The following is a 26,300-nucleotide window of genomic DNA, read 5'->3' as shown; positions in this document are numbered from 1 at the left end:
CAAAAATTTCACAACCAAATTTCAGTCCCATTACCCAACAACAGCAACAAAACCACCCGAAAAGCACAGATGAAATTACTGTATACAATCTGGAATGCATACTTGAATTCTTTGTGGTACCTTTACAATTACAATTTAATTTTCTAAGACTTAAAAAAACACAAAACAAAAAAGGTTTTGATATACATGTTCCCATAAGCACCAAAGAGCTAATGCAAGGATCAATCATGAATTCACAAATGGCTAAGTGAAGTGAAGATTTTGATGCAAGGAGTGTAAGCAAAGACCAGCAAACAGACCCTATTCAGACTAATTTCATTGGCACAGTACAAGATTGAGTGAAGGAGGTTGAAACTAAAAGAGGAAAAGCTGTTGTTCAAGAAAGGAAGGTGCTGGAAGGCGAGGGCAAAGCACAAGTGAAAACAGCAGCACAACAAGAGCCACGCATGGGATCAAACTATGGGAGCACCAGTAAGGACACCAGCTGGAACTGGAAGGGCTGCACAAGTGGCCCAAAGGTTAGGTGGGCACAAACACACCCCGCTAACCTCCGATAATCTAGCTCTTCATCACCAGCAAGCCCAATCGTTAGCAGGAGAAGCAAGTTTCATGCAAGGCAAACACACAAAGCGTATAGAAGGAAACTGGGGGAGATTCAGAAAAGCGTACTAAGAAATGGGATGATGGCCAAGGAGATAATAAATTTTTATAAAACCGAAAGTTTATAACTTCTGCCTGCATCAGTTAAAAATCTGTTCAGAAGAAATCCTACAGGTGCACACAGCTGGACAAGAAATACGTAAGCTATTACTTGTGTATTGCAGATGACATGAGACTTGGCCTACGGATATCTGTATTCAGAAGAAAAGAAAAATGGCGATACGCAGGAGAGCCTGCTAAGAGAGACTTTTAAGGGAACTGGAGAGTAGGATAGAAGTATGTTATGTAACAAAATCCAGCCACTTCAGTGCACAGTGCAACACAACGATATGGAATTAGCTATCAGCCGGTTTCTTAACTGTCCCTGGTCACATGAATCCAAGAGCTTCCCGTTCAAATAAGCTTAGTTTTCAAGTGACAAAACCCATCTGGTCACAATGGGATGAAAAAGTGCTTGTAGCTGGCACTTGCAGTTCAGAGAGACCACTGCTACTCAGCTGCTCTCTGTCAGGAAGAATCGGAATGCTTAAAATTTGAGCTCGAGATCCTGAGGTTCCCAGGTAGCACTAGCATATGAACAGGTACTTAAAGATAAAAGAAAGAAAGAAATGAACACCACCTGCCCCTCCCCAACCCGCCTCCCCCCCAGTCCCTAAACCCACCTCCAAACAACAGGGGAAACGTAGCAAATAAACGTTATCTAACAGTGCCTTGACACAGAACACAATATTTTCCTTTAATTGTTTTGTGGATTAAATTTTGTATGAAAAGTTAGCGGGGCTATGGAAAAAAAAGGTATTACAAAGAGCACTCTGGCCTGAAACAAGTAAAGCCTAGGAAAGCTCCTGAAACAATTAAGCAGGTTAGGACCTCTCAGCTGCAGGGGTGCAATTAGAGCACAGGGGAAAGGGGTCACAGATGGAGGAGTCCTGAAGAGTTAACATAAATCGCATTGCCTTTCTCCCACCTCCCACGTGCACTGTATTTGTTATTCTCAAGCACATCTCCCACAGGAGACAGTGAGCCAGAATTTTTTTTGGAAAAAAAAAAAAAAAACTATTTGGATAGGATTTATGGCAAGAAAGCAAGAACTAAACTGATTAAGACCAAACATTGGGCACCACTACAAACCCCCATCTGCTGTGCTAAATGCCAATCTCTGCTTGGTATTTAGAATGCCCTTTATCAAAATACAATTCAATTTATGTTCCAAAACTGTAATATAATCACTTGAAAATTGGAATTAAATGGGATATTTAATTAAAATCTCCAAATTTCATTTAATGGAAAAATGAATATGTATGAAGAGATTCTGGTAAATATATTTGTATATTACGGTATAGGCTTAAACATTATCGAGACGTACAGGGAATCCTGTGGTTACAGTACCACATTTCAGAAACAAGAGAGAAGCGCTCAAGTCAAGAGTTCCAAGCCTCATTCTTGTCATTCTTGCACCATTAACCTCTTGTCTTAAACCTCTTTCAATTTCTTGGAACTTTCATTAGGAAGAATACTACCACAAGGCTTACAAGTTGTTTTTTTTTTTTACCTTGGTATATCTTTAAAAATGAACACAACTATGTATTAAATATTACACATTCAAAGGAAGCAGTGTGAACGAGAGTTAACATTTTAATAGCTAGAACGCACTTCCAAACAGAAGCTGAAGTGGTATCATTGAAACACACCGTCAACAAGAACAAAAGGCTTTGTTTCTCACAATGTGAAAATGATGGGGAAAAAAAGTCCAATGTGATATTAAGGCTGTAATACGAGGCCCAGTCAATCCTTTCTTAACACTGTAGTGAAATGCACTCATTGGCTCTGTTGTCACAAACTGACCACTGATAATTTTGTCTTGTTCCTGCTCTAAAAGTTGTAAGGTCACTGAGGCCAGATTAATAAACTCTGTACCAATTTAATATCTCATCTATCAACTTTCTGACTTTGAGAGCAAAGTTTTGATCTTATATTTCCATTGCAACTTTAGTTACAATAAAAACTGGTGATGAAGATCATACTACTAACTTAGCAACTGCAATAGATAAGAACTTAACATCAAATATATATATACGCGGAGCACTTTTGAAATACAAAAACTAAAACTTCTTAGTAAATGATCATGTAAGAATTATTAAATGCATATAAGTTTGTTATTATAATGCAACTGCTATTAATTAAAGTGCATACTGTAAACACTTCTATGGAATACTGGGAAGGACTGGTAAAAAGTAGAGAACAAAAGGGTATGGAAAAGACATGGAGAAAAAGAGAGAGGAACAGGATAAAGAGCTAATTATGAGTAATTACAGCTGCACTGACCAAAGACTAGGAAATAGCACTGGAATCTGATTTCAGGGGGAGCATATTCAGGAATTAACATTATTGCACACTGTAAATTAAGAGAGAAGAAAAACTTGTGTTTTACAACTCCAGATATTGAACACAGGCAATTTTTTATTTTATTTATTTATTTTTTTAAGTCTTGAGCTAGACAGTATTTTGTCAGTCTTGTACGAGAAAATGAATCCCTACTCCCCACAACCCCCCAGGGCTGCATGCTACAATTTTAAGCTGTAAATTAAACAAAGCTGAAGTCTTATTGTTCACCTCTTTTCTTGGCTGGTTTGAAAGCAGACAGACCGTACAAGAGATGTGACAGATTTAGACAAACCAAAACAGGAGGTGAATTTTCAGCTATAAGAGATAATGGCTATCTTTGTTGAATTCTGAGCGGATGATACTCTACTGCATACAACTGCCACAGTCAGACTGACTTTCTTCTTCCTTCTATTTTTATCAGAAATAAAATTGGTTTTATTTCCAAATCTCACTGTTAATCTTTTGTTTGCCCTTATTCATCATTTTAAATCATAAAGCACTGGTCCGAGCAGAGGCAGCAAACCCTGCTAATGCTAAAAGTGCAACACAATAGAAACCAATCCAGAGAGACTGGATGAAACCCAACCAACACCGAGCCGCTTAAAATGTGAATCCCTGAAGTCTTGCTAAAACCAAACCTCATCAAAATTTGTAATTGAATATACTTCATTAAACAAAAAAGTGACTCCTCCCTCAAGACACACAGATAAATGCTACGCATTCTGGTTATACCAAAAGCCTTTCTTCCTCTCTGCCAAAACCAACCAAACAAAATCCATGAACCAAGCTGGGATTTATTATTCAAATCCTAAATTGTTGATTATATACAAGACTTCCTCAATGCTGACAAGCAGAATAGCTCCATCCAGACATCCAAGCATGGGATGTGACCCAAAATCTCTGGCAGATCCCTGCTGAACATGAGGCCCTCTCGGCACTTATGGTGGCAGCTCTCTTTCTTGCCCAAGCTTCCCTTCCAAATGAAAGCATCTTAGCAACCTGTCTCTGATTAAAGTGGGTGGTATTTTTTTTTCTCCTGTTCTCTAAAAACGCCTGTTAGAACTGCCATACAGTTTCTTCTGTAATGCCTTAAAACTAACCTTTAGCCTAAGGAAAGGAGTCTCTCATGTACCTTTTTCCCGTCCTTGAAGTGTTCACTGAAGGGAGTTACTCCAGACTGCCAAGACGACACACTCCTATATATGCTTCCTTTCTTGCAACAATCCACATGCTTTGAGGCTTGGAAGTCCAAGAAACAGCAATTTGATTTGTAAGGCTGCAGTTCACTGTTCAGTAAAGACTGGTATATATATAAGCACTGCTTCAAACAAACAACCAACCCAATCCTGTCCTTCCACAATCATTTATTCCCTGCCTCAATATCATGAGTTTCATTGAAAGAGGAAAAGCATCCTGTGGCTGCCTGCCAAGCCAGGCTGGGGAGCGAGGCCAGATTAGAGAGTAGTGGGCAGAAGGCAGGGGAGGACAAGGGAAGCTCACTTTAATGCAATGCAACTCTCAGTTCTTTTCATGGCATGAATGCTTCTCCCAGGGTGAGGGAAAGACAAGCTGGGGGGAACAGGCAAATGTATGGGACAGAGCACATCACAGAATGGTTTGGGTTGGCAGGGACCTGAAAGACCATCTGGTTCCAACCCCCTGCCATGGGCAGGGACACCTCCCACCAGCCCAGGCTGCCCAAAGCCCCATCCAGCCTGGCCTTGGGTACTACCAGGGATGGGGCATCCACAGCTTCTCTGGGCAGCCTGTGTCAGGGCCTCACCACCCTCTGAGTCAAGCATTTCTTCCTTACATCTAAGCTAAAACCTACCCTCTTTCAGTTTAAAGCCATCACCGCTTGTCCTATCACTGCACCTCTTGACAAAGAGTCCCTCTCCCGCTTTCCTGTAGGCCCCCTTTGGGTACTTGCAGGCTGCTGTGAGGTCTCCCTGTAGCCTTCTCTTCTCCAGGCTGAACAATCCCGGCTCTCTCAGCCTGTCTGCATAGGAGAGGTGCTCCAGCCCAAGAACTGCTCCTTTTCTAAGTACTGCCAGTTTGTGCTAGTTTAACACAACCTGAACGAATTGGACTGGACTACTGAAAAGGTTTCTGAGTAATAATTCTAAGTTATTAATCTTCACTTATTCTATTAGATAAGTTAATTCTCTTAATGTAAAATTTTAAATTAATAAATTATAAGTTTAATACAATTACTTTCAAGTGCAGTACTTAACACTCCCTATATATAAAATTTGATCATACGTCTAATTTAACAAAAGGTTATGTGAAGAAGTGTTAACATATGAAATCCTCAATTATTATATGTTGATATGCTTTGCAAGGAACTGGGAATTAACTTTCATCTATGCAGTACCACTCTCTACAGTTGTAGCTGAACTTAACCAGCAAGTAATCAAAAATGCTGCAACTACCACAGAGTCTGTAGTGTCAAAGACCTCCTTCCTCTGTCAAACATAACAGGTATTAATTCACAAAGAAAAGTGAAAACTGTGGTGAAATTGTGAAATTTTAAGCAGCTCTTTTTCTGCAGTGCATATATTTCCATGGTTACCATGGGGGAAAAAAAAAAGAATAAATTTTAAGAATGAGTTCCAAGAACAAAATTTTCTAGGGCACTACTAGAAAATATGTTATAACTGTATCTACATTCCTGGGTAAAGGTTGTTAGTAAATTCTGCTAAATATAAATTTAAAAACACTAAGCAAAATGTTTACAGCATCTCCTACAGTTTCACTCCAGCTAAGCTTCCCACCCCTCTGCAGTGTAAGTACTGACCAACGGGCTAGCACCAACTTTCCTCTCTATATTACTGCCCCACCTTCGCTCCTCATAAAAGTTCCTTGACTGAAGAGAATAACTTAGTACTGGGCAGCTATCACTGAGAGCGTTTTATGGTTAGATAGGTAAAAACTGTAAGCAAAAATCTGCAGGTAGTTGGTCTGCATATTGACCAATACATTTCCTGCAAAATATCCTTCATAATAATAGATGTACTACATACCCTTTTCTTTACAAGTAACCCAAGTTTTATTAAACTAATTTTTCCCTTGTATTCCAAACTAAGCGCCTTCGGGGGCTGTTCACTATTTGGGTGGATTTTACAAGTTACTCAAAAAGAGTAGCTCTTGTGTTGCTTTTCTTTTTTTTTTTTTTCCTGAATATTTCATACAAGGCATCAAAATAATATTAGATATGCCAATCTTGGTTTAACTGTACTCATTTCAAAGTCTACTTCCTGCAACACTACTGTGTCCCAGCCCTTACATTAACAAAACCATACACACTCCCATATACTTGCACTTGAATCAATAACTTCACAGCTGTCAGAGTAAATCAGCAAAATACCTCTTCATCTCTTCGCAAGATTTGGGAATCTGACACATCACAACACTGACATATCTCCTGCAGATCATATTTCAATATTCATTTTCAATATTTACAGGAAATGGTTGCCTGCAGTAGCTAGCCAATTAGTAGAGGTTCATTTATAACCTTAAATAGCAGAGACTGACTTCCTGAATAAGGAAGTAACTCTTATGTAAATAAACGTATTTCACAATTCAACACATGAAGTGAACAACAAATTCTTGTTTGCCTTAGGATTAGGGTAGGTGAAAAGAAGATAAGAGTGTTCACTATCCATTCTGATAATGAATGGAACTTCAGAGAAAATCGGTTTAAGGTCAGTACTTTGATAAAAAGCAGGCACAAAATTTACACAGAATTTAGTTGCAAACCCTACAAAAATGTAACTAATAATAAAACAACCAAAATAGAAGTTCTTAATGGGCTTTCAGCAACTAAAATGAATAACGGAAAGCACCAAACCCATTGGTCAGGTTATAAAACTGCTCTTAACGACCTCAATAGTTAAAGATGTGAGATGCATGCTGCAAACTATGGCCTACAACAGCAATACCAGCAGAAACTTTTAGAGGAACTAACAACAAATAATTACATAAACTATTTGAGATATGAAGTAAAAAACAAGAAGAAAATCTGTTAAAAAAATATATATATGTAAGAATCATAACAGAAACTAGAGTAAGCCACAGTTCAGCTGAGATGCAAGATTACAACGTACCAAGTACCCATTCCTTTGGAAGCAACCCAAATTTTATTAAATTCATTTTTTTGCCCATACTCTAAACTAAGCACCCTGAGGGACCGTTCTCTGTAGGGATGCATTTTAAGAACTACATCAAAGCAGCAACTCATGTTGCTTTTTCTTTTTTTCAAATATTTCATATGAAAACCAGAACAAAACATGAACCCAGCTCAACATCTAAGAACTTATCCTAGTCTATTGTCAGAGGCTAACTGGTAACTTTGGGGAAGTTTTGCAAGGAAGATACCATTAATCCTATGAAATGTATGTAGGAAGATGTATGTTTCTAAGACCTGAATATTCTGTTCTTCCATTTTCTTCATAGTCTCTTTAGCAGGGGGAAAATTTATTTCTTTAAGTCTTTCTCAACAACTACATGTGTCAATGGGAAAATAAATAACCATGGCTTGGTAGCAGTACTGATGTGTAACACCTCTAGATTCCTCATTAATCTTACAATTTTCTAAAGCATTATTTTTACAAATCATTCTTTTTTACTCATGACAAATGCAGTCCTGTCCCCTGCTCTACATAATCAACTTCTAAATTCAGTCAGTCCAAATGTACAGCAGATCTTCAACTTCAAGGCTCCTTTGTTACATATTCCCATCTTTCTTCCATTACCTCACAACGGGAACCTTCATTCAACCCTATTTTGCTGTGATGTCGCTCCCCAGTGCTCAACTGCTGAAGTTTCAAATACTTCTGCGAGCTGGTTGTACCTTGCTCTTAAAAGATGGCTGCAACACACACAGGTAAGATATTAATACTACATCCCTCCGCCCTTACTCCTGAAATGCTCCTATTCTCCAGTGCCTCCAAAGCTTGACAGTAACTCAGCGGACGGAGGCTATTAGCATTGCTCACACTCCTCATACTGCTCCATCTGTCTACGCACATATGGTAACTACTATCTTAAAAGTATCATTTCTGGATCAGTAATTACCTCTTTATTGCCAGTTTTTGAAAGTACCAGTCCAACTGTAGACGTGATGTTACTAAGAGCATTAAGGCTATTACTAGTGAAACAGAAGACCTGCCAGAACAATACCTGTCCTTTATCTGTGACGGAATGTCCTGCTCTTCAAACCAAAACAAACCCTAAATCAAGGGAAACAAGAAACAAGGCCCGTGAAAGGCAAACAGTTCTTCATTCTCCCCAGTCTTTCCAGAAAAAAAATTGTATCTCTTGGAACTCTCCTGGAGAAAGAGGAGAGGGGGGAAAAAAAAAAAGCAAGCGAGCCATTTTTATTTAGAATTAGTTTCACCTGCATCCACCCTTTACAAGGACAGCATCTGGTTTTAACCACTTAAAGGGGGTAAAACTGCTGCAGCGAGGATAACCACAAAGGTGCACTAAACAGCAAAAGTACTTGAAATGGGGAAATGTTTGTACTGAAGGCAATGTAATTCTCACTCAAGGGAGCATGAGATATTCACCTTTCCCTTGTCAAAATTACTCTTCTAATTTGTAGATATTTTTGACTGGGAACAGACACTTGGTAAAAAAGTTGCATCTATGTGTTTTTATTTTTAATGGACCTAGGAGCCTGGATGTCAAGATGAATATAATCTACAGATGCTAATTGTGGAATAAAGCCCTGGAGTAAAAGCAAACAAACAAAATGAACCCCTGTAACCTCTTTTTCACCTAGTTTTTTTTTGTGAAAAATTTATTCCCTTAAAATTGCTCAATCATAACACAATAAAAAAAAGGAAGGGAAAAAACACTTGAGCAGCAAAATCTAAAATTGCTATAGCTGACTTCCACAAATCTTAATTCTGGTGTTAGCTGCAACTGTAAGAGAAACAGACAAAAAGCTGAGGAAAAACCCAGCATCATGATGGTGATCAGTGAAAAACAGAGAGCCTTCCTGACTCCAAAATAGAGACCTCTTCACACGTGGAATAATGTGGCCGTGTGATGCTGAGGAAATGCAGCAAGGCTGTAGTTTGCCCCTCGCCTGGAAGAGAGCCACACAGGGGTGAGGCTGCCTGCTCGTCCCTGCCGTGTGCTTGTGCTGGCTCGCAGGTGCTCGGCAAGGCCCCATCAGCTCCCTGCCCAGCTCCCCGCGTGTCAGCATCCACACAGGGCAGAGGCTGGACCGCCTCTTTCCAGGACAGCCTGCGTTTAGGTTTGCTTACACGGTCATGATGCTGTAACACAGATCTTCATAATGTACACGCAAAGTTCTGAAACCTTGTCTTGTAACTGTACCGGTTTTGACACTTGCATATTGTTGTACTTCGTATGCCGAGGAAATGACGACAACACTTTCCTTTTCAGGGAAGATGACCTCAAAACATTTGTATGAGATAAGTACATATAAACTGGTATTAGATAAGGCAGTGGGATGACTCCTCCCACTCTATCTCATGCCTTGTACGAAAGTGAAATCTTCGTAAAAATAGTCCTTTAAATTTGTAGGACAAAGCAAAACCACACAGACATACATAAACCCTGTATGCATGATTAACTATTTTTTCTTTTTAAGCAATCTCTAAACTTAAAGTCATTTTCCAAAGCTCCAGATTATCCACTTGAAACAATAAGGCATCATGCCAGATACTATTACATTTGTGCTTTTTGCAAACCATTTTCATGGACATCTCGTTCTAAAAAATTGAATATACATAATTTAAATATTTAGACGCAAGTTTCATTAATATTCCAAGGAAGAATAAAGTACTTCATAATTGCATTAATTCAAAGTACTTTATAATAATCAATCATACTGTTTTTAGAAAGCAACTACCTGCCTGATAAGTTTCCTGGGTATATTATAATATCTCATTTTTAATGAGGCTCCCCTTCCCTACTTCCATGAATGACCAGAACTATTCTGCTATCCCATCATTTAGAAAGAATAAAGACGAAAGAAGAATAAGCTGGTTTAGATGAAAAAGAACAAAAGCTAGTTCCGAATTTCAGGTGATAATTACAATAATTTCAGAAGGCTTTTTTGATTTGCATCAATTAACATAAAATAATTTAGTATGAGTGGCACAGAAAATTAAGTAAACTGACATACACAGCATTCAATTATAAAATTCACCATATCTGATTCTATGTCTTATTCAATGATTTGGAACAATTATTTCTAAGATAAAGCTTTAAAATTATTTAATATTTAAAATACTAAATACTAATTATACAAAACAATATGTTTAATAAGAATACTGATCTTTAAGACTCGTAATTTTTAATAGAAATCCACAGTAAGTCGATTACAAAAACAAAGAGATCAGTGCTCGATGTAGCTATGCAGACAAGAAAGGGAAACCTGGTAGATTTTTCCTGATTGTGAAGACAGAACAAAAAATAGTGTCAAAGGTAATAGAAAAGACTTACCATTCATGCTGAAAAGCTTATTTTCAGAAACATATTGCTCCTAATATTAATCCAACAGTTGATAAAGTATGTTAATCTCTACAAAAAATCAGTGCTTCAATCTCTAAACACAACTATACACTAACTGGAAAGAGAAAGCACACAGAATCCAGAGAGCTTCTCTTCCTTACGAGCTCCTTGTGATGCAAAAATCTGCGAAGCACAAGATAGCAGTAGTAAACCAAAATCAATATTCAGCACACGGATATTTGGTTTTGCTCATTAACTACTTCTGTTCTGACCAGTGCTACCTATTCATGCCCAAAGCAACTCAAAATGGCAGGGGAAAAAAAGCATGCAAACACCAGGAGGTTTTAAGATGTTCTCAATTATATCAAGCACTGGTTGTTTCCATGGCAACCTTAGACCAGAATTATCTGTTGACTTGTACCCAACTAGTAGTTATTCTAAAGCTTTAATCAATTCACACAATGTACTCTGTACATTATTTCATATTTCGGATGTATTTTTCCCTACTTATACATATATCTAGCAATTATTCAGCTAAATCTGTAAGATACTCCATAGTATTTAAGAGTATATCGATATGTTGAATCAGTTAGAGCCCAAATAGAATTTCTTTGACTATTCACCATCCATGCATTTGCAATTTAGAGACTACAAGAATTTGAAGATGACAGAAAGATGCAACAGTGGTGACACTCCTGACCATTGCTGTTACTCCAAGTTGTTAATATGGTTTCTTATTTTGCACAGATTTGGAAAATACCCGTATCAGCTTAAGAACAAAAGATTCACACTGACTTTGCTGCCTCTACGTTCAAAACCAAGCAGCCTCCTTGTCCTTTCTGTTCCCACTTCACTCTTCCAAAGAGCAAAAAAACAAAACAAAACAAACCACAAAAACAGATCAAAACATAGGTTTCGCATAGTTGCAATTGGTAGAAATCAAGACACCTGAAACTGAGAGTGAAATATATCCTTCTGCTGACTACCAGCATATCCCTTTCATCTTTTGGCTGTGTGGCACAACTGACCTGATTACTACTAGTTCAATGCGTACACTCCCACATGCACTCAGTCCAGTTTTTAAAATAGATTCAAAGGCCTGTGGTATCCCGTGCCATCTCTGCCCCTACTGGATTCTAAGGATTTTACACGGCAAATTTATTTCATACATTAACTAAGAATCCAAGGCATGTTAGAAAAAAGAAAAAAGTATGTTCTATATAACAAAGAAACAAAGGCATTAAATAAATTTCAAAATCAACTACTAAAAAACCCGAGGCCTTGGGCCACATGTGAAAGCACGCTAGGCCACAACACTTACAACACTTGATGACTGACAACACTTAGCGAAGTCCACCTGATAACAAGCAGCTCCTTCACCTTCAGCAAACCCAGAGCTTTAGCAGTAACTGCTTGTACAAAGACATACAGAGAAACAGACCTGTTAAAATACTGCTTTACAGCAGTGTTAATATATTAGCTTTCTGTTCAAATCAATTCAACTTCAAACCTAGAGCCACACCAAAAATCTGAGAAGCTCCTTTCCAAATGTTTTTTTTTTTTTTTTTTTTTTTTTAGGAATGTAAAGGAGTGCTTTTGCCTTGAACTTAGGATTAATTCACACTAAGCATCTGCTACTTAGCTTCACCTAAAACCTAATAAGAACATCCCCTAAGTTGCAGTTGAGAATATCCAAATATCTTACAAAACAAACACCAGTGTGTTTCCAAAGCACTGCTTATTCATTAAACTCTGTGAAATTAATCAGCAACCTGACTTCAGTGACCCAATGCAATTCTATGGCATTGAATTGTCAGGTAGAAAATAACTGCTTCTCTTACATTTTTCCTTTGTAATGATGCAAACAATCATCACAGATGATGCATTTTTCTGCAGACACAACTGCGAGTCAGTAGCAGACAGAAATACAACTGCCCTTTACTCCCTGTCTGTCACTCCTTAAGCCACAATGGTAGTGAAATGAGAATCCTGAAATGTAGACTTAGTCCATGTGTACCAGCAATTATTATTATTTCTTAAATCTTTTACTAATCTACAAATTGAGAGTTAAGATTCAGGATAAATATTCAAAATGTCGCCCTGAAACTAAAGCTACAAGATAACCAATATTCAGCTACCAGCTCAGTAAGTTTTCTTCAGAAAAATTACATCCAGCCACTGTGCTTAATTATTACTCAAAATGGCATTCACAGAACAACCATTTTCACCATGTTTATCATCGAAAGACACGACAGTCCATTTCCTCATCACGCATGTCATACGAGGAAGCTTGCCTTAAATAGATGGAGAAAAAAACAGCAGAGACTTGTACACAAACAGGTCACAATTTGCGAATGTCAGTAGGTCAATACCATTTTTTTCTCCATTATATAAACAAAAGTGCTTCGATGTTATTTTTTCAAATAGCTATTTACATAAAAAAGAGCTTCTACATAAACAGAAGTTAGAATCTATTTTTACCGAGCTGAAAATATTTTGGAGAAGTGGAAGCTCGGAGTTTATGTACTTTCAACATTTATCTTCCTAACAAAACTATTCAATCCTTCTCCATTTCATCCTGGAGACCTAGATTTCATCTATTTTAGGTCAATGCATTAACACTTTTTTGTTTCCATGTTTACTGCTCATCCTCTGAGAACAGATTCATTCCAAGCTCATAAACTGTTTCAAACTGAAAGCAAGGAGATGTATAAATGCTGATTTTCTTCATGCTAACACTGATGTTAGGCATTTCAAATAAGGCCTCTTTTCAATTGAAATAGCTGTGCTATCCCAAATCCATCAATGAATCTGAAATTTGGAACAAAATTATCATCAATTACCATACTGCAACATTTTAAAATGAGTATTTAACCATAGAGATAATTACTTTTCAAAAAAAATGCATTGCTGTACAAGAAAAAAATAATCAAATGTCAATTTACTTATATTGTGATATTTCTGAAATCTCTTTTGTTAGCCAAAATGCAATCATGAAAAGTTTTAGTCCATACAAATGCATATTGTCAATTGTTAACTAATTAAGAAATTAAAGCTAATGCTATTCATATTTGAAACTAAACACCATTTTGTTTACTACTGTATAGAGCATTCTGATATATCATTCAAAATAAAATGAAAAATAATAAAACCCCCTATAATTAGACGTTTAATCTGTGCAGCCCTGTCTGCGTACTCCAAAGTTCAAGCATCACAATTTTATATGAGTTTTCTATTTCTGCTGAACTAGCAGATTTAATTTGAAAATAAAGGAAGTAATTTAGAAGTAAAATTTGGGGTGAGGGCTTGCTAAAATAAGTCATCTGTGCTTTAACAGAACGGGACCAGCCATAAATTCTAGTGCCAGCCACCCAGCCCATGAAACAGCCCCCCACTTCTCTGTGCATGATGCAATACGTTACTCTTCAAATTAATACCTTCAGCCAACGAATTGCAAAGTCGTCCCTGGAACGCGTCACAGAGCAGCGTTCGTATTCAATTACAAACATGCACACTCTTCAATTGCTATGCAAATTGAAGACAGAATATCTATAAAATAAACAAAGAAACCTACTTACTTGATTTGTCCCATAGGACAGCAAGTTCAGAGAAATGGCTCTCATTTTCCAGAGGCACTCTCTGTTCATGTGTACCGCCCTTCGAGTGCCTATGGAAGAGGCGGTTAGCGAAACCTTCCAGTCTCTGGAGCGCGGTGGCTGTCCCTGTGCACTGGTTACAAGGTACCTCCTTCTGAGCTGCCATCTACACGCACTGGCGACTTTTAGAAAAGCAAACCAGAAAATATCCAAAAGGAGCTGGACAAGTCAGAGACACCAAGAGCTACGCATGTGTCAAACTTCCTGTATGCAGTGTTTTCTAACCACCGCTCTGGTCTACTTCCTGTTAAGAAAACCTGTATAATGCACTGTTTTATACTGTTAAGAGTCTCTTTTCATATCAATTGAAAAGTTTATTTTTTTTAAAAACCAAACTACTGCAATAACTGCTTTAGATTTTCACAGCTTTTTAGTGCACATATTTTATATTAAAATATGTTTTTTAAAAATTAAAATACCATAAACAACTTATTCCGAAGTAAAGATCAGAAGCCAGATACGTATGTATTTTTAACTTACCGCAACCACGCATGAAAAAAAAGTGACTATTCTGCAGTTCTTCCCCTGTTAGTAAGATGGAGTACTAACATCACTGCCACAGCTTAACCAGCTGTAATCTAATCATTAACAATCCCATGATTTCAACTAAGCCACTTTCTACACAAGGGGGTTGCTTGCAGAAATTGCTGAAGAAACCATTACCACAAAAAATATATTATTTTCCTCCTTTGAGAAAAATCAGACTGAATTTGAATTCTAGTACATGCAAACAAGAGTGCATTATACTTATCCATACTGAGTTCTACTTACTCCAAGAATGAACCAAATGATTTTAGCTTTTTCAGTAATAAGCTACCAGAACAAACAGCACTGGCAGACCCTTATCTAGCCGCATACTCACTCTCCCAGCTCCAGAGGCAGCTGGAAGGAGTCACAAAGTCACGGTCACTGGCTCCTGACATTGCTTATGTCAAAACCTTGAGTGCAGTCTTGGGGAATTACATAAGGAGGATTTTTCATTCACAAGAAATTTGAATGTTTTCAACTGCAGACTAAGTCTAGAAAGTGTCATTCTTAATGGTTCGGAACATTGGGGAAATAAATTGAAAGTGGTATTTAATGTTAAATTATATTAACTTTTTAAATTATGTAATTTTGCATGCTTACAATGAGTAATACTAAAAATCCATTTTTGTGAAAATGGAAACACATACATTGGGCAAGTTTCCCAGTATATCTTCAGCACATATAAGACGTGGTTTCTTAAAAATTTAGGACTATTCTTAAATAAGGTTGAAATAACTTTTCACAATCTGTCTCCTGTCTTACAGTCAACTTGTTGATGATACACCTCTTATTTTTCACCACCATACTTCTCACTGAATAGTTTCCAAATGCAGCAGATATCCATCCTCGGACATTACATAACTATTTCATAACAGCCCTGCGTTTTCAGAAAAAACTATGACGAGAAAACCACCTATATTAATGATAAAACAATAAAAATGCTGAAGAGCAGTCTTTACAGATCCGGTTGCATTCCTCAAAATAGTAACTTACAGAGTTGTCACCATTGACCCCCGTCAGGGGAACAGTTTAAATTTCTAGCCCCTGCACAAAGCACAGAAATGCCTTTACTTGCAGGCTCTAGATATACTCTAGCTTTTTTTTTTTTTTTCTTCCAGCACCTGTTCAAATTTCAGGACCAACTTGTCTAAATGCTGACACTTTACACATTGCTTTGCAAATCTGGACGAGAACCTGTTGTCTTGTGGCTGACCAGGCTGCTCTCTCCTCTCAGGTTCTGGTGCTGCAGCCTCCCCTGGATCCCAGCCCACCAAAGGTCATTTTTTACCTTAAGCCTTCCTGGTTTTTACCTACTTTGTCTCAGGATCATTGCTGACTTCCACGACACCTCCCAGGTTCAAGGCTTTGCTGCCAGAAACAGGAACTAGCGGTGACCGTGGGGATTAGCTTACCTTACTGGGGGCACAAATAGGCAGAGAGTGGATAGCTTATAACCACATATAAACAACCACTTCATGGTAGAGCAATGCTATGCCAGCTTCCATATAAGAAATTCTTAGACAACAGCATGCTTATTTCCCCATCCAGTGAACATTTCAGGGCTGGAAGAGCCCCTCTGGATTTGCACAGCCGTACTCCCCTGTAGGTTACAGCAAGTCTCTGTGCGTCCAGGGAATCCTTCCAAGAGACTTTATTTTCTCTGACCTTTACTGCTTCCTCCAGTACTCATCATTTTCCTCTCCCCTGATTCTGCACCTTTTTTTTCACAGTACTGTAGTCTTATCTTTTGCACAAGTGTCTTTCACACATGTAGTTCCCCTGATCTCAGGAAAGGTTAATTTACAAAATTCACATCACTTCACATTATGTGTGTTAGAGTCTACCAACCCTCTAGTGTCAAACGGAGAGATGTGAGAACTGCTGGAGAGCATCTCTGCCCACCAAAATTCAGAGTTTTGAATGCACCCAAGTGACTAGCCCAGACACTTGAACAAGGTGTCAAAACTAGGGAGCAGAAATAGCCAGCCTCTGAGACCACAGAAGTGAACTGGTTTAGGTGAAAATAGGCTATCAAAAATAGATTATTAAAAGATAGCCTAGGAGAAAACCTGGGTTTACCAGTGTTTAAAAAAAAAAATGCTACCAATAGGTACCATCACAGACATTCTGGTCCACAAGCAAAACATGAAAAAAAAGTACTGGTCACACCCATAGTTTATTATTCAAGCATTGATAAAACAGATAGTAATGCACTTTTGTAATCGAGGAATTTTTTTTGGCATTGATCAGCATTGCCCAATGACAACACAAAACACTACCACACTGACTTTCTGTGAGGCCCACATCCCATGTGGACTTCAGGGTCTTCAAACGACATCCACAGTTTTCAGAGGTGGAACCTCCGATTTCCTTTTAGCCAATCTTTCATCTTATTGACAGACTAGCCTTCCAAACCAATTCAGTGTTAATTTATTCACACCAAGTATTATTATTTTTTTAATGTTATACACGAAGCATGGAGTACACCAGCTCTGACATAGTATTTTGCTCCCCAAAAGCTAAGTAATCAGCAACGGGTGATTCTTTGTCAAAGACAAAATTCTGTACCTGTGCTTGTCTTAGGATTTTCACTTGCTAGCCAATAGTGCTTTTCCTTAGAACAGTTTGTAAATCTTTAAATACAATTAAACGTTTACACAGACATCTGCAAACAGACCTGAGGTCATCTTACTCATGCTGCTCCGAGCTGGAAGAAGAACCAGGGCCAGCTTTGACTCTCGTCACTATGTCTTGGAAGTTTTAAAACACACTAAAAAAAACAGAGATGTGGGTAGGAAATTCAGCTATGATTATAAATATTACATGTGTAAATTATAGTATTTTGATAAAGAACGTTTCAGTAAAAATTCTTAAGGTACCCCCCTGTAGCTTTATAAAAAAAGCCAGAACATAACAGTGACAGCCATAGAAACAGGCTAGCACTGTGGTGCTTTAATCTGAAAAAGGCAACAAATCCATCTGCACTTTTGCTGACTGCCAGCCCATAACCTAGTGTGCATTTCCCAGCAGCCGATGCCCAGTGTACACATTTCAACCACTGGTAACAAAGCACATCAGTATAACCCAGCCAGAGACTTTCAGCTTCTTGCTGAAAAAAAGTCAAGAATAACATAGCAAGACAGACTATTTCTTTTTTTAATAATCTCTGCTACCACATCATCCCTGTTTCTAGGAAGCAATTCCACCCCTACGCCATTCAAGTCTTAAAAATTAAGTTAAGGAAGAGCACCCTCCTCTCCTCCAAGAACCTAGAGATGGCTGAGTAACAGCATCATCTGTACATTCCTGCTTTGTACACGTTCTTCTATATTCACTTCTTATAAAGTATTTAAAGCGTTCCCCAAGAGAGTTACCATGATCTCCCTGAACTTTATAGTACTAAGTGAAATAATATGAAAAACTACAGCACAACTATATGTTGCTGAAATGTATTTATCTCACTCCTGGGAACTAATGCCATTCACAGAACTGAAGCTCCCTTACAGTGTCAGAACTGGAACATCTTCCCATCATTGCATGAAGGCTAACCATGAATATCTCACAATCAAAACCGCAGAAGACAAGTTTTTAAGACAATGAACTATATTCCTTGACAGGATCTTGAGAACTAGAACTATGATGTAAGAAATTCCAGATCACTCCCAGCTAACTAATATTTAGGTCTTAATTCTAATCTGCTAATTTAGTGTTTTCCCAGTTACCTACAGAGCTTTGTCAACATGCCTGCTTAAGCGTGTTCTACTACTGCTTAAGGACTAAAATTATTCTTTCCTAGCTTTTAAGAAATATTTATAGTTAATCAGCACTGGCCTTCATCCACAAGTAAAAAAGACATACTGTGACATTTTCTTGCATATTTATTTTGTTCATAATTATGGAAAAATAACTTAAAGAAACCCTATGGGTTTTTTTCCTAGAGGTTAAAGACAATTTCTTTGCTTTTAAAATAGATGGCTTCATCTTTCCCTTTATGCACCACTTATTTCTACAAAGGTCCAACTTTATTATTTATTATTATTATTTATAAACCAGGAGCAAGCAATTATTTGACACAAATTGTTAGTGAGGGTTTCTCAATTTTTAAGAACTTGTGGATATTGCTGAATATAGCAGCTCTCCTGTTGGCCAATAAATTATTTGTAAGTTGAAAGATAGTGCCAACATATATTAAAAAGGAAAATAATTTGTCTGATTTTCCATTAGAAAATACAAAATTTTTTAGTTCTACAACCTTTTAAAGAATACATACTAAAGAACCTAAAGTGTTCTATTGTATAAATCGGATGAAATATGTATAATCTTTTTCCAGTTATATAAAACTTAATCATTTATATCCTTCTCTATTAAGTGTGTACTTTAACAACTAAAAATAAGAATTTTATCAGAAATTATGTTATTAACCACAGTTCATTTTGAGTCTTGCCAGGCATGCATATTTCAGAAAGAATTATGGGTAGAAATAGAGGCAGAAAAAGGCTTCTTGAAAAAGCAGATGTATTTTGATTTTCACTGTGCATCCAGCACTATGTCACTAGCTTGCATTTCTTTTTAAATGCATGAAAGAAAGAGCTGTATTTGCTAATGCCTTACGGATTTAATGGCTTTCCACTTCAAAACAAAGATGTTTTAAAATTTATATATTTAACTACAACAGGAATGTACACCCATGCAGTCTTAGTGTACCTTCACATGTGCATTGTTTCAAGCAAGGCTAACCCTTATTAGAGAGCCCCTCTGAGAGCAGTACTAAAGCTGGGACTGCAGCACAGCTATAAATAGGACTGCCAAGAGGAAGTTGTTGCTATGGCAATGCTGGTCTTATTTCTATTTTGACTCAGTAGACCTCTGCTGGCATCTACTGTACGCAGGCCTAATTGCAGCAGACATCTTATACCTTCATCTCTCACCAGGAAGCATAAATTAAGGCTTGCGTGCTCCACCAACATCGTTTGTTCTTTCTCCATGACCATACAAAAGGAATAAAAAAAAATTACAAAGAAAAAGAAAAAAGCAAAACACACCTTGTATTCAGCATCTAATTTTTCATAGGTAAACTAAAAATTCTCATTCTTTCTGTCAGTTTTCTTTTCAAATTTTGACAAATTCATCATCCAAGATAACACGATTTTCTACTTGCATATTGGCAGCAGATGAAGTTTCCTCATTTCTATTGACATGTATCTGTGTTATTTTGAAGTCAAAAAGCATGTATTCTGTAGTCATAATCTCACATCTAGTCCTGACAAGTAAGAGGACAGAGAACTCTTGTTACAAGCCAAATCTTCCACAGAACTGACCAACTTGCTTTGAAAAAGAGAATCGCATTCCTCTCCTTTCTAACTTGGCTCCTTCCTCCTTGCTTCTCTGACAGCTTCCTCCCAGGCGATGTGGTCACCGGTGCTTGCCGCCTGCACTGATCAGTAGCGGTCACACTGCCAGACAGAGGTTTCAGAATATGAATAAAGATTACACAATCATTCTGTAATAAAACAAACTTTAGTGAAGATCCACCTTTGAAGTTTCAGCTTTCACTTAAGTACACGATATCTTCTGAAAGAACTTGCAGAATCCTGCTTAGTACAGGCCGTTCCAGATCATAACTGTGTGGAGTTATTCAAGCAGTTTATTTCCTAGCACAAGTTAAGATAGCTTGACATACTCACAAGTTCTCTAAAACCCTCTTAGTTTTCTGCAAGAGAGAAAGTACCCCAAAACCTGCATAGGTGTTTTGTTATACTTGCGTAAAATAGTTGTCTGCCAAGACTAAGGAAGATGTTCTTACTTTTAGAAAATTGAGGTCTAGAAAAAACAGGTATGTATACAGACTCATTTAAATTATAATCCAAGATTAAATTTTGAAGAAATTTAGTATATGACCTCATTAATTCTGTTTCTCTGGAAAAACTAACAGAGCAGAGAAAGGTTTTAGTGCACTTAAGTTTACAACAAAACAGTTGCTACTTTTGATTAATGAGTTTTATTGAGTTATCAGTCAAGATAAGACAAAGTTCCTGAGTTAGAAGAAGCACTCCAAAAACACGGACACTTTACTAAATATCTGACTGGGCTGGTGGAAGAACTTCCTGCTTGAATTCTGGACAATTCCACACTGAAACGATGTTGACGTTCTGTCTCTCCAGAGGCCCAGGGTTGGCCACTTCTCCGCATTAAGGAACTGCCCCACAAGAGGCACATTTGTTTGAAAACCCCTGTTCAGGGCAAAATAAAAATTGTATGTCTGAGTCAAGAGTGCAAAGAGTCCCTAACATAAGAACTGGCAATTAAACCTAAGAGAGGGCCCCGCTTACAGCTAATTCTTGGTGCGTTATAGTGGAAGGAATGGAGAGGAGGGACAGTAGCAAAATGCTTACCAAAGCTAAAGTCGTGTAGATAATTCTTGACTGTAATAGCGGCTACACTCTAACCATCATATTCTGTGTTGTACAATAGAAGGCCAGGATGATAAATATTAAAGTAACTAGAATTATTTTAGTATCTCTTTCAGGAAGCTTGTCTGTGTTTTAGATCTCCAGCATATTCTCTAGAGGAAAACAAAACAAACTGACCCCACTTTGAGCTAAACACTTTAAGTTACTTCATCAGAAAGGATAATGCTTTTTAATAAAGTCAAAGAGTACAGAATGCAAACTAGAATACAGCAGCGGCCTTCAGAAAGTATGGTCTAAAGTGCAAAACGTTTGGTCATGTGCTGCGGAGATACAGACACCTTTACTCCTGTTAGAAACGGATCCTGCGTTCCTCTGCCTTACCAAGGGGATTACAGACAGCCCTGGAGAGCATTCTGCTCCCTCTGCTCCCGCCAGCCGGCTCGATGGCAGCAGGTATTCTACAGAAGAGGGGAAAGACTGAACCAGTGTACAACTACCGCATTCGTCCACATCAGCTGGAGTGAAAAAAATGGTGTTAAATTAGCTAGAAGAGGAGGGGAGGCCACTGAACCCTAGACTGTAGGATGCGTAAGCAGGTATTTCAAAGATTCTTACATGCTCTTAACAAATCATCGTGCTAAGAAAGCAGTATCCCACTTACAGAAACATGCAGGCACCCCAAATATAGCTCAAACACCAGGATTTCTCTATATTTTAAAGTTACTAATATTGGGTTTACAAAATTTAATTCATGCCTGCATTTAAGTGCAGTAGCAAATGCCATCTGCTGGTCAAGGATCAGTGTGAGATACCAAAGCTGTAATACTAAACAGTAAATTTAAAAAAAAAAGTACTTAATCATTTATGTGTAGCATAAGCAACTAAATAGCTCAGATTTTTCAGAAGGTAAATAATCCACACCACCAACTTTCCAGTTACAGGATATTTTTCTTAGTGAGGCAGTAGCAAAGTGTACATATCTTTATTTATTACCAGTCTAAATATATTCTTAAATAGCATCTGTTTCAAATTCAAGACAGTTTTAAGAATTAAAAAAATTGTAAAAACAAACTTTAAAAACATTCCTACATGTATGGAATAAAGGCTTAAGGCAATGGAGAACTTGGAAAAAAGCTTTAGAAGTGAGTATAGATAAAATATGCCATTACTTGTAATTCTCTGAACAAAATGAAGCAACTCATACCGCATGTCAGTTTAGCATACAATAAAATATGAATGACAGTAGGTAAAAAGACATAATTCCTTAAAATCCTCAAGAAGCCACAGCCCTGTATTTTACTCTCCTTGAAGCTAGTTTTCTAAAAATTAGATACACTACCATGAGTAATTGTAGTTGTATTTATCTTTAGTTTGATTTAAAGAGAAATAGGAGCAAGCAATAATTAAAAATTTGTCCTGAAAAATCACTGTATTTTATGCTGTGAAATGCCACCAAGAGCACCTTCTCATAATAGGTCCCCTCAAAGCATTGGCACTACCCCATATTCTCCAAAAAAAAAAAAAAAGATATTTCAAGGTTTTTCTATACCACTGTTACACAAGAAATCACTAAACTCATATTCAAGTACAATTTGACCATGCATTTGTCTTTCCCTTTGCCAACTGAGCTAATGAACACACTCATAGGTAAAGAAATTTTTATGGTATAGATCCAATCGATTTGATACTGAGCAACATTAGGTATCAAAATTCATTCTACATTTTTCCCCCCCACTGGTTTCTATTTCTGATATTTACACAAGTGAGATGTTTACAGCAACGGAGGTCATCTCAACATTTACACACCTTTAACTCCATTCTCACTTTAGTCTCATAAGCCGAGAGACCTACCTGACAAGAAAGTGCTGTGACAAATCCAAGACCTAATATTTCCAAGCCAAAAAGCTTTGAGAGTCTTAGTCTGATCTTCCACAGTCTAACTACAAATTAGTCTTAGGCTTATTAAGTGATGATCTTGTATGAAAACAAAGCAAATAAAAACAAATAACAGATAATGACAGGGTTGGTTTTTTGTTCATTTTTAAGAGATGCCATTCATATTTCTTTTGATTTCTCCTGAGCAGCAGAACTTTTGCTAGGAAAAAAGCGCAAGCCACACACAGGAAATCTACACAGGTCAGAATTTGATAATTGTGACAAATGACATATGTCCAAATATTTTCATCCTTAAAAGAGATATCTCTGCCAAAAAGCCTGGAGTTGTAGAAATGCGCATGCCTGCAATAACCAAGAGCTTCAGTGCACACCTCCACTGCAGACTGCATTCTGCCAGAGGGAAAACAGAATTTAACTAGAAAGACCATTGAAAGACCATTGAAAGACCATTGAAGGCATGCTGCTCTTAATTTTAGAGGGATATGGTCATCCTATCCATGAATACTAGTACTACCACAACAAAGAAGAATGTTTTGGATATTCCTATTTTGAATAGGCAAAAAATTTATCTTATGATAGCATCACGTGGGCTCTTCTAATTTCTGGGAAGCAAAAGCCCCTCTAATTTGGTAAAGCAGGAAGATACACTACCTTGAATTTATTATCTTAAATTACTTGAACCCTTTTGAGAAAAAAAAGGGACTAAAATTTTGTAACTAGCCAGAGACTTCTTTTTTTCCTCCTGGAAGAACAAACATGTTTCACTTGCAGCCAGTCTCAGATGTTCATAACTTTTCCTAACAACCTCAACACAGAATTGTTATTTTTGGGAGTCACATGGCATGTGGGAAGATTCTGGTTTTCCTCCAATTCCACTCAAGTTAAATCCTACTCAAGAAAACTGCCAAAATGAGGTGCCAGTTGCAATACATTGTATGAATTTTTAAACTGATTTCCACAATAGGAACCACGTTCCCACACTTTTGGGGATGACAGGGCGGAAACTGGAGGAAACATAGTATTATTTAACTGGAATATCAAAATAATAAAGATACTTACTGAGTAACTGCAGTTACTGAGCCCTCTCCTCACCTTCCTATTATGATAGAAAAACAATACTTAAGTTATGCAGAAATGAAAACCTAAATGAATACTTATCTGAAGTGAACTGCTTACGTGTTAGTAAATAACCTACTTCAACATTTCTGTTCCTTTGCCTCTATAAAGATGACACTTCCAGAAGAAAAAATATCAACTGATTCTTATTCCAAATAAGGCAAACTATGTACTATTTTAACTTCTGAAAACACTGCTGGTACCTATTTTTTCTGAAAAGCTGTGAGAGGTTAACAACACTAATATATTGTCTAATGTGTCTGTGCATAGCTCCTGGTGGGCTTCCGGGCATTCAGGATGTCCAACGTGACCAAGTTCTGAAGATGAATGGCTTTGGGGACTCTGAGCTGAATGTAATTATAAATTCTAGTCGGCCTGAAATCTAAATTTGAGTTACCTTTTCAGGTAAGTCTTAAATCAATGCAACCTGTACTCTACTAATGAAAGTAAAAATAATACTTCTGTAAGAAACTGTATTTGGTGTGCAGAACTTTTCAGAGGTTACTGAATAGATAGCTCGTGGGGCGAGGGAGGGGAACATCAGAATGGGAGCGTACTACATTAATCCTTAATGATCCAATTGATTTGCACTAACTGAGATTGTGCTGCTCTTTCCTTAGTTAAAAGGAGATAAGTACTAGAAGATTCATTACTCATCTGGATTTTGCTGACAGTTTAGAAACTGGCCACTTTGATAGTTCTGGAGATTCACTTGTCACAATTACTACATTAATTACATCTCTGCACCCTCACTATCTTCAGGTATATGTTCATTAAGACCTCTGACCATGGGCCAATTAACAACAGAATAAATACAATTGTAGTCTATACTACATTAACCATGACAGCTTCAGTAACTTGAAATTATGTCCAGCTCCAGCAACTGGTCTAGCTTCTGTGCAGCCCCTTTGGAGGATGGTATTCCAAAACCAGTAAAAATAACACGTAAGATGTCTTTAAAGCTTAACCTCTATCTCCTAGCTTTGTGTAGGATAGCACACCTCACGAACTCCAGGAACTGAGCAGCATACTCCACTTGCATCGGTAGTTCAGATTGAAGCACTTTATTAAAGCACCTCATTAATGTCCATCACCACCCTCCCCCAACACTGTAGCATTTTAAGTTGTACGTAGTTCATTAATCTGTTATTTCTCAGAATTAACAATGCACACGTGGTACGTTGTTCAGAACAGAACACAGGACACTAAATTTGTTTCCATCTTCTTATGCTTGCTGCACAACCATTCACTTGCATGCACCTTAAGTTCCTTCACAACACTCTACCCAGCCTACATAGAAAAGATTGTCAAACCTAAAGTAAGCTCATCTTACTCTTTAATTACAAGAACTTCAGCTAGAAGACCAGAACTTTATACTTCACTGGGAAAGCTGCATCATCATAGCCATTCATGTTGAAACACAAAGCTTTTTGAAGAAAAACAACTTCCTCCAAGAAATAAAATGGGTACATGTACATTGTCCCTATGAGAAAGGAAAGAAAAGCTGATATCCTGGGTACAAATTGTGTTCTACTTAAAGCAACCAGCTCAGCAAATACAGATAAGAAAAGTATATTTTCAGTAGAGCTTCAAACAAGCCCATAACTAACAACACTGATAAAATACTGGCAGTCACCTAGAACAGACACAAAAATAACAAGGCAACAAACTCAGAGTGAACCTTTAAATCTTTTCCTTGTCTACAAAGAAACTCCTCTCAACGCTATCAAACAACGCAGCTCATGTTTCTTGGTATTTCAAGTATAAGATTCTGAACACCAAATTATGAGCAGCATTTTATGTGAATATATGCTATGCACTGTTTTTGAAACAGGAATATATTTGAGTTACTTTAAGTTACCTGTTTCACTCCCTGAACAGAGTGAATTGACATCCATAGATACAAATACACAGACAAGTGACAGAAACAAAAGGCATGTTTAGGAAGCCCTGCTTTTTGTCCTAAATCAAATGAAGCACAACTCAAGGCCTCCCAAGATAATATGTTGATTCAAAAGACTGAAATAGGTCTTCCAAAGATATGATAGCAACCCAGAGATCCATTATTGATGCAACAGGCTGAAATAAAAAAAAGGAAACTATGCCTTCCTCCTTGCTTACAGGTAACTAGTGAGCCGTTAATACACAGCTTAAAGTA

At 37.5% G+C, this 26,300-nt stretch overlaps 1 protein-coding gene across 4 annotated transcripts in view; it reads right to left on the bottom strand.

Annotated features, from left to right (window-relative positions):
* PRKACB (protein kinase cAMP-activated catalytic subunit beta) overlaps positions 1–26,300 on the bottom strand; it is a 69,595-nt gene that overhangs the window by 21,953 nt on the left and 21,342 nt on the right. The window contains exon 1 of one of the 4 annotated variants that reach the window (XM_080602560.1): positions 17,398–17,422. The exons of 1 other annotated variant lie outside the window; for it this stretch is intronic. In XM_080602560.1, coding sequence (XP_080458686.1) covers positions 17,398–17,416 — 19 coding nt within the window. In that variant the 5' untranslated portion in view covers positions 17,417–17,422. Of the gene's footprint in view, positions 1–10,527; positions 13,600–14,114; positions 17,330–17,397; positions 17,423–26,300 lie in introns of those variants that run through there. 2 more of the 4 variants (XM_080602558.1, XM_080602561.1) reach the window with 2 other exon arrangements.

Source organism: Anser brachyrhynchus, assembly GCF_964034855.1.
Source record: "Anser brachyrhynchus genome assembly, chromosome: 8".
In the NCBI taxonomy this organism is placed as follows: Eukaryota; Metazoa; Chordata; class Aves; order Anseriformes; family Anatidae; genus Anser; species Anser brachyrhynchus.
The sequence above is the reverse complement of the archived record's forward strand: the minus strand, read 5'-3'. Positions and strand labels throughout refer to the sequence as shown.